This window comes from Rhamphochromis longiceps, linkage group LG3, assembly GCF_057381845.1.
Source record: "Rhamphochromis longiceps isolate RC_006_pf linkage group LG3, R_longiceps_female_GT1.1, whole genome shotgun sequence".
NCBI lineage: Eukaryota > Metazoa > Chordata > Actinopteri > Cichliformes > Cichlidae > Rhamphochromis > Rhamphochromis longiceps.
The window spans coordinates 26202842-26212642 of NC_140559.1; the positions used below are offsets into that span (position 1 = coordinate 26202842).

The 9801-nt window shown below is 36.4% G+C and overlaps 1 protein-coding gene across 1 annotated transcript; it reads right to left on the reverse strand.

Annotated features, from left to right (window-relative positions):
* Positions 1 to 878: 878 nt before the first annotated feature.
* On the reverse strand, positions 879 to 6891 carry LOC146673688 (uncharacterized). The gene is made up of 11 exons (XM_085391124.1): positions 6786 to 6891; positions 6572 to 6616; positions 6058 to 6318; positions 5680 to 5925; positions 5375 to 5488; positions 4747 to 4812; positions 1997 to 2059; positions 1670 to 1726; positions 1332 to 1388; positions 1178 to 1243; positions 879 to 1040 (listed from the first exon to the last, which is right to left on the reverse strand). The coding sequence occupies exons 1-11, from the start codon at positions 6814 to 6816 to the stop codon at positions 907 to 909; spliced, it is 1140 nt and encodes a 379-aa protein (XP_085247250.1). The 5' UTR covers positions 6817 to 6891; the 3' UTR covers positions 879 to 906.
* Between the last annotated feature and the right edge of the window lie 2910 nt (positions 6892 to 9801).

Sequence of the window (9801 nt, forward strand, 5' to 3'; positions counted from 1 at the left end):
TCCAAAAAAATTAACTTTTGTTTTGTCAGTCCACGAATATTTTCCTAAAAGTCTTGAAGATGTTTTTGGCAAATGTCAGACATGCCTGTATGTTCTTTTTGTTCAGAAGTGGTTTTCTCCTTGAATTCTTCCATCATTTTTGCCCAGTCTCTTTCTTATTGTTGAATCATGAACTCCGACATTAAGTGAAACACGAGGCCTGTGGTTCTTTAATGTTGTTCTTTGAGTTCTTTTGTGACTTCCTGGATGATTCGTTGATGTGCTCTTGAAGTAATTTTGGTAGACCAGTAACTCCTGGGAAGATTCACCACTGTTCCAGGTTTTTTCCATTTGTGTACAATGGCTCTCTCCATGGATCATTAGCGTGCCAAAGCATTAGAAATGGCTTTGTTACCTTTCCAGACTGATAGATTTCAGTGACATTGTTTCTCAGGTGTTTCTTTAGATGATGATGATATTGTTTTTTTGACATATTTTAAGCAGATTCACTTTGTCAGACAGGTTCTGTTTAAGTGATTTCTTGATTCAACAGGTCTGCCAGTAATCGGGCCTGAGTACTGTTAGTGAAACTGAGCTTTCCAAGCTTTCCGAACAATGTGATTAATCACAGTTAATTCCTGATTTAACAAAAAGGGCAATCATTTTTTCACACAGGACCAGGTAGGTTTGTATAACTTTTCTCCCTCAATCAATGTAATCGTTAATTAAAAACCGCATTTTGCATTTACTTGAGTTATTTTTGTTATTAAAATGTGTTTGATAATCTGAAACATGTTATTATGAAAATGCAAAACACTAGGAAATCAGGATGGGGCCAACACTTATTCACACCACTGTATATCTATATTATAACACTGGAGTTAGCATTGGAGTGTCTACACTATGAAACCCATTTATTCATCCTCATCACATATTATCTGAATGCAACACGTAAGGCATAATTGCCCCCAGTCTTACCGTCTGGATTGGAGAATAAAAGGGATCCTCTGCTATTGGCTGGTTTATACCTGGTGAGAGGATTTTTGTGGTGGATTCTGATTCTGCTTTGATAATAGATGGAAATAAATTAGTTGGTAACCCATATTTCTATATAATAAAACACTTGTTAGGTGATGTTTCTGCTGTTGCTTAATCTAAGCATCACTATTAAATGGCTTTTAATCACAATGAGTCTCACCTTGTGGATGAGTGTCACCCTGGGCTAAACTGTAGTAAAAGCTTCTAGAAGACAGTTCACCTTCATCTAATAGAATGAAACCGAAAGAAACAGTGGGAGTGAAAAGATAGGTAACCATAATAACATTATGGCTTTTAATCACAATGAGTCTTACTTTGTGGCTGAGTTTCACCCTGGGCTAAGCTGTAAATAGCTCTATTGGACCGTGCATCTGATGGAGAGAAACAGTGAGAGTGAAAGAATAGAGGACCAAAGTAATATCAGTGACAATGACCAAGGATTGCTAACCTCTATATTCAGTGGTTTTAATTTAAGTTTTTAGGGAAATCTTGAATATGTTGTTCTATAATAAAATGACATTAGTTTGAAGCCCATTTTTTATGTAATAACACACTTATTTACCTTAGATTGTTTCAAATACTAGGTGATATTTCCTTTTTTTCTTAATCTTAGTGTCACTATTAAATGACTTTTAATCACACTGAGTCTTACCTTGTGGTTGAGTGTCCCCCTGGACTAAGCTGTAAATAGGTCTATTGGACCGTGCATCTGATGGAGAGGAACAGTGAGAGTGAAAGGATAGATGACCAAAGTAATATCAGTGACAATGACCAAGGATTGCTAACCTCTATATTCAGTGGTTTAAATTTAAGATAAATGTTGAATATGTTCTATAATAAAATTAAATTAGTTTGAAGCCAATTTCTTCTGTAATAAAACACTTATTTACCTTCGATTGTTTCAAATACTACGTGATATTTCTGCTTTTCTTAATCTTAGTGTCAATAACAAATGACTTTTAATAACACTGAATCGTACCTTGTGGTTGAGTGTCACTCGGGACAAAGCTGTAGTAAATGGATGTAGACGACAGTGCATCTTCTTCCATCAGAGAGAAACAGTAAGAGTGAGAGGATGAATAACCACAGTAATATCAATAACAATAATCCGTGTTTGCTTTTTAATATATTGATAGATTTTCATTTGAATTTAGCAAAATTTCACATTCACAGTTAGATAAGAATGCAGCTTTTTGGTTAGTTAGAAATAAAATAACTAACCAACAAATATATGTTTATATATATTTCATCAGATTCATCAATCATCAATCTATGTTATAAAAGCTAAATCCTAAAGTTAAATTAGCAAAATAGTTATATATGTTGAGTGACTGCTCTATCCGCCAGTAGCTGGGGAATTATATGTACATGTTTATCATAGCGAGAGCAGTCGCTCTAGTAGCCATCATGGAAGGACAAGCCCTGCATGGTATGTACCACTGGCAGATGGAACAAGTGGTTGACATCCAAAAATCCAACGAGTGGCTGTACAAAGCTGGACTGAAAGACAGAGGCACTAATCATAGCAGCACAGGAAAAAGTTCTGATCACAAGATCCATAGAGGCTGGGGTCTACCACGCCAGACAAGTTTGTTTCCAGATACAGACAGACAAACTGTTGATGGCTAACCAACATGACATAGTAGTGTTAGACATAGGTTAAAATTTCTAGAGTACATGCCAAACAAGCCTGTCAAGTATGACCTTGAGATTTTCTGGGTTTGGGATTCACACATCCCCAATGCAATATCTAAAATGTTTTCACAGGGATACAAATAAGGAAAGAAGTTCAGAAGAATTTGAGGGAAATCACTGTCCAGCATTTGTGCGCTGATAAAAGCAACAACTCAGCCACATGATAACAGCAGACAGGACAGGTCTAAAGACAACAAGATTTCAGTTCCAAATAACAAAGATAATTTGTTAAAGTCAGCAGTCCATGTGGGAAATGTATGTATGTGCAGTGATTAAAGCCAGAAACAGGTAAACTCCAAAACTCAAAGCTCCAAACAGTGAGGGGACAAAGCAAGAAAAGATAACACAGACAGGAATTGTGTAGACAGTTACAAACACGCGCTCTCTCTCTCTCTTTCTCTCTCTCTCTCTCTCTCTCTCTCTCTCGCACATACACACAGACACACACACAAATGGACGTTGACATCATTCTATTGCTGTTGTGTCACTTTATGACATAAATTTGACTGTGTACCACGCTATATACCACAGGTCTTCAGGCTGGCAGTAGTTTAACCGTTACTTAAAAAGCCATCTCTAGACCCAGTGGTCATAATTAATTATTGCCCAATCTCTAACCTTCCTTTTATTCTCTGGATACCATTATTTTGACCTCCAGTAACACTGTGAGGAATCTTGGAGTCATTTTTCAACAGGATATTCTTCAATGCACATATTAAACTAACACTCTACTTTTCAGATCAGGCTTAAAACTTTCCTTTTTGCTAAAACATATATTAAGGGCTGGATCAGGTGACCCTGAATCCTCCCTTAGTTATGCTGCACAATAATGTTTAATATTTAGTATTTACTGTCATATTCCCATATATCATTGTGATGTTGCTTATTCTATTACTCTTGTTCTCTTCTGCTTGTTTTCTTTTTTCTTTCTCAACAGGTGATCTAGGTGATCGATAGATGCATTTTTTTTAAAAAATTTTTTCCTGCCCATTCTGTTGTTTTTTGTTTTTTGCCCTTCTCCCCCGTCCCTCTTCTCAGCTGTTTCTCTTTCCCTCTTTCTTTCTCCCCTTCTTTCCTCCAGTCAAGTCTGTCCCGTATTCAGCAAGTGAAAATAAAATAAACAATAAAAGATGAATCAAATGGACCATTACGGCAAGGCTGGGATGGTCAATTTGGTAAAGTAAATCCGTTGGGCATCTTTCTTTGCCTTTAGACAATAATTCTGATGGCAAAAGAGCCAAACGGGACAGGCAAAAAAAAAAAGTTATGCTGCAAAAGGTGTAGACTGCTGGGGGATTCCCATGATGCACTGAGACCTCTCTGCATTTAATGATACTTGTTATTAACCTCTGTCTCTTTTCCACAGCATGTCTTTGTCCTGTTTTCCTTCTCTCACCCCAACCGGTCGCAGCAGATGGCCCCGCCCCTCCCTGAGCCTGGTTCTGCCGGAGGTTTCTTCCTGTTAAAAGGGAGTTTTTCCTTCCAACTGTCGCCAAAGTGCTTGCTCATAGGGGGGTCATATGATTGTTGGGTTTTTCTCTCTATGTATTATTGTAGGATCTACCTTACAGTATAAAGCACCTTCAGGTGACTATTGTTGTGATTTGGTGCTGTATAAATAAAATTGAAAATTGAATTAAAATTAATTATGTTATATGTGTTCATGTTTTCACCTTTCATTGAGTTTTTAACTCCTATACTTTTTAAGTGCTCAATTAAAAGCTGTGTTAAATATTTATGTTGAAATGAAATGCATATCAGAAGTTGTACTTCTTGCCACATGTAACCTTTCTGAGCTGTATGAGGAAACTCAAATCTCTCACTGTTGATACAGTTCATATCTGAAAGAGACTTAGAGTCTATGTGGTTTTCATTTGAGGCGTAAGTTCTCTAAGCTCAAATTAACACTACCATCTGCACATTTATAAATAACACATACCCACTGACAAAACGTTCAGACAGTGCACTTTTTTTCTGCTTACGACTTCATAGAAAAAGTATTGTGCTACTGCAGTTGAAAACTCATAAACATACCTTTCTTCTTCCTGTTTTTTCTTACGGCAGCACATGTTGCTCTACCTGTGTTCACTCTACTGGCCTCTATGGACACGGAAACACAAAACATAAAAATCATTAAAACGCTGATAAACTACGTTTTAGAGTAATGATGTTAGTGTAATGCACAACAGGCATGTTGATTTCAAAACAATGCATAATCTAATTAGGCAATACATCTCTTGGGCTGAGAATAATCTCCTAAATGCTATCATCATAATTATTTCAAGTTCTGACATAAAATAATTTCTCAAATATAAGGTACAGAAAGTATTTATTATAATTATTAAATTTGTTCCACTGAACAATAAAAATGAACAGAAAATATTAACACAGTATCTCTGTTCTGACCTGTTTGAGCTTCAGTTGTGCCTTAACCATCTACGTTTAGAAAAATGAACAAAATATTTTTCAAACATTATATGTGACATGCAATTATCACTTTTAATTTGTCCATGTCAGAACACCTAAGGTGCCTCAATTCCAGATTAATGTTGCAAAGAAAACATATATGTTTAGTATGTACAGCAAAGCAAAAGCATTGAATCCAAAGTTTTGCATGAAAAGAAAATATTTTCAGTATTTTCATTACCTCTGTCACACTAACCTTTGCTAAAGTGATACAGTCCCATGGTCACAATCAAGAGAAAAAGAAATAAAATCATAGCAGTGATCCAAGGTGTGGCAGCAGAGGAAGCGTGGCTTGTCTCTATGTGACTGTCTGGATTAGTAGTTGAATTCACAATTTGAGAGTCCAAATGACAGTTTGAAAAGAGAGAAGAGTTCAGTTAAGACAACAAAAACCCCAAATGTTCATTTTCAGATGTTCAGTGTTTATTCAGACTGACACATTTTAAATAGTGTGTCAGGCTCAACAGTTTTGCTTCATTTTCATATATCTTTGTGTTTCACCTGTGACTTTCAGCCAGCTCTCTGGTGATTCTCCAACTCCTGAGATGTTACACTTGTAAAGTCCCTCGTTTGATTTTGAAACTCTGTGGATGGTCATGTTTCCTGTGGAGGTTCTATGGATAAGACGTCCATCTTTGTAGAAATCAGCTGTAAAGTTGGAGGAAGCAGTTTTGTTTCTGCAGCTCAGAGTCACAGTTTCTTCCATTAACACAGAAACAGCAGGACTCTCCAGGATAACAGAACCATCTGAAAAAAACAAACATTTGATATTTATTTAATGTAAATTTAAATAGAAAGCAATATTAAATTATAACCAATATCAAGTAATTAAAATTTATCAAAAGTTGTTGTTCTTTCTTTATTTTTCTTCAAACGTACTAGTGACACAAATGTTGATACTGTTGCTCCTTATTCCTCCTTCAGTCTCATACCAGTACTCTCCACTGTCGTCTGTATAAAGATTTCTCATTTTGCAGGATGATCCTGTTGGTGTCCTCATGTTAGTTTTGTTACATGCATTTATTTTCCTTTTAAGTTTATGCAGAACTTCACAATAATCGACTCCTTCACAGTGAAATGTTGTGGATTCATATTCAAAGAACTGCAATCTGTTTGGAACAATATGAAGAGAAACTGCATCTGAAACAAAGAATAAAGAAAGATTCAGTTTAGATTCTTATTACTTAAACTGATGTACTAGACTTTAATAATGACAGAGTAAAAATATATATATTTTTAATGTGTATCATAAGTCATATGATGATTAATCATCACAGGACGCATTTCGCTAAAATCACAAAAGAACAAGAAACAACAACTTTTCTTCTGAATTGCTCTCTCCTCCAAAATGTTTAACAATTTTAATATAGATGAGAAAATAGCATGTACACACCATTTTTCAGATCCTGTGCACCCAGCAGAATCATGCTGGCCATCACTAAAGAGACACAACAAAGTTTCACATTTTCTTTTTGACTTTTACAGCTAAGAGTAAACGTGTCATCACATCTTATAACTGGATCACAAAAATGCATTAGGTTACTGTATCTTAAGGTAAAAACAAAAAAAAATGCAATATGGTCAAGTGGAAATGAGAAAGTACTCACACAGTCTGATGCACAGAGCTCTGACGTCCATGTTGTCTTGCTGCAGACTAAACACTGCAGAGTAAACTGAAGTGTTACAGCAGTTAGCAGAGGTATCTTCTTGCTAATAAATCTATTTTAACATTAAATATTTTTGTGACGTTGAACACAATAATCCAAAGAAGTAGAATGGCTTCTGTGTCATGTCAAGCCACCTTGTTTCAGTTCACTATCAGTGGGCGGAACATGAAACCAGTTCTGTTTGGTGCAACTTGTAGGCTGGTTTGTTATGCTCACATCCTCAGTTTAGGTGTAGTATGTGCGTCACTGGGAACTTGTTCTTTTTTTTAATAAGACAGGAAACATTTTTTTGTTATTTTTAGATTTCTCTCTTGTAAAGGCGACACTGTGTGTCAGTGCGATTACTTGTAAAAATAAAGGTTAAATAAGTAAAATGCTGAGATATATCACAGAAGTAGTGAACATTTTAAATCTTTTCTGGCATTCAGAAAATCATCAGAAGATCTTTCAGCCATAAGACAGATAAGACAGAGAACATAAAATAATGCATTCTGCTATTTAAACATAGTTCATGTACACATGACCGCACATAATGATTTCATTTAGTTAGAAAGTGAAATGTGAAATACCTTCTCTTTTCATCAAAATGATGTCCACAAAAGTGGTGCCTCATTATTTCTAAATTTTGGTTGAAAATGGTTCATCTTGATGCCTGCCTAAAAACACTGATTTGCTAGCATGTTGTAGGTTCATTAGATGTTTGCATTAATGAGCAGTTGAACAAGTGTACTGTTGAAAAATCCCAATCCTTTTAATCTTTGGGCTGAAGGAAGGACAGTGCTCGGTGTATAAATGCTCAATCAACAATTCTTTATTTTAATACAATTCAACAATCAGAGCATTAAAGCGTCCGGACGGGAGAGATGCCTGCAGAGGGTCAGCAGCATGTCTCAAAATGGTAGCGAATCACACAGCCTTTTATAGCTACTGACGACCCCCAGCTAGTCATAAAAGCTGCATCTTCACATGTTTTTCTAATTCTTAGCGAGACTGGCTCCTGACCTTGGCTCCCTGTCTTTCTGTGTGAAAGTAGGTGGGGGTATGGTATGTGGTTTTATCTCTGTTCCCCAGACACCAAGTCTCCTGCTTGTAACCTTCTTCTATGATTCAACAATAAAGCATGTCAAGAAAACAGTGTAAGACATTCACAGCCGATCAAGGATACAGAGTGATGCACACTTTATCTAATGGCCTACAAAATGATTATGTTCTTTTACTCAAGAGTATAATAAAGACTAAACTACATACACAGCACACCATCTAAACTAAAGGATAATATATGTCCTACAGCTGTTATCATAATTCAACTACATTGACTACTGGTCATAAACTAACATATGTTTTACTACTGGTCTCAACAATACCTCTTCAAAAGGCTACCAACTCCTTTGACAACCATGAACTAAAATCATTAGTTAAATTGGAATTGTAGAAATGCTTCAGGGTAAAAAAAAAAAAGGTCAAAAAAGGTCAAACGTTTTGCTGGGGGCAATGTTTTAAAAATTCAGTGTTACTTATTTTCTAAATTTCAATTCTAATGAAGGCACTCAGCTTGAATCGTTTTATTACAGCATAAATGAAGAAAAAGTGATTTTTTTATTTCTCTATTTTCTGTTGCCTACATTGTAGATGAACTTTTCCTTCACAAATAAAGAGGGAAATGAGAACAGTCAGAGCTTGACGTAGGATTCTGGTGCGGTAAAACTAAAATAGGTTGCAGGTTGACAGTTTACTTTCTTTATACTGGACATTAAAGGTCATATGAAGGTGGAATGAATCTAAGCATCATCACATTAAATTGAAATTCATTAAAACCCTTAACATGAGTAAATGTAATGTCAAAATCACATATCAGTGAACAAAAATTGAGGCTGCTGTGCCCAGTGCTAGTTTTCTGCAATAGCTCAACTCGTTCAGAGTGATGCAATCACTTAATTTGCTGATTGGGTTTTATTTTTGCTTTCCTGTAATGTTCTGCTGTGTGGCAGGCAGGACTTTAAAGTGGCAGCTTTATTGCTGGAAGTCATTATTACCAGTACAAAACAAAACTAGAAACAGAAAACTCAAACTAAAACATTAGAAAAAAAACAGGAACTGAGAACTACAGTTACTTGGAACACAGAGGGAAGAAACACAGCATAGTGAGAGAGACATGGCAACTTACTGAGAGAAACACAGGGCCTAAAGTACACACAGGCAAATCAAACCTATCGAGACAAAAGAAGCAATGCAAAAAACACTGACAAAGGACACAGATTATCAAAGTAAAACAGGAAGCATGATACCTACGTAAAGACACAGACTCAGAGACAGGGGCTTCACATTGAGACATGACTGACTCTGGAACAGAGGGAACATAGGCACAAGGGTGACTAGACATGAGACAGGACAGGCACAGAGAAAACATGGGAACTGAGGCTAACCACAGACTAAGAAAAAGACAAAGAAAGGAACTAAGATCACTAAACACAAACGAAAGATTAAAACAAACAGGAATAACAATCATCAAATATCAAATCAAGATCTGAAAACACAAATACTGGGTCGTACACCCAGTTCGTGACATTTCCAAAAGGAAATGTGGATTGAGCAGCCATTTTAAGGTCATAAATAATCAGGCCCCATCTTATATTAATGACCTTGTAGAATCATATCACCCTATTAGAGCACTTTGCTCTCGCACTGCAGGCTTACTTGTTGTTCCTAGAGTATTTAAAAGTAGAATGACTGAGTACATGAAGGCTCATTTTTATCCTGATATTTGGACTGATATGTCACGGTTTGCCCTGGCAAGGACCCAAACACAGGACTCTGTGATGCAAACAGTGCACTTTATTTACAGTGAAAGGAAACAAACAACAATAAATCCCCGTGCTCTCCCATGTCGTGCCTTCCTTCCCAATAAATCCATGTCTTGTGCTCTCTGGTCCTGTGTGTCTGCACTCCCCGTGCTCGC

Coding starts and splice junctions, on each gene's coding strand:
- LOC146673688 (XM_085391124.1), bottom strand. CDS start 6,816: ATGGACGTCAGAGCTCTGTGCATCAGACTGT. Junction 6,319..6,571: donor TGCACAGGATCTGAAAAATG/GTGTGTACATGC, acceptor TCTTTGTTTCAG/ATGCAGTTTCTCTTCATATT. Junction 1,727..1,996: donor GAGTGACACTCAACCACAAG/GTACGATTCAGT, acceptor CCTCTCCATCAG/ATGCACGGTCCAATAGACCT.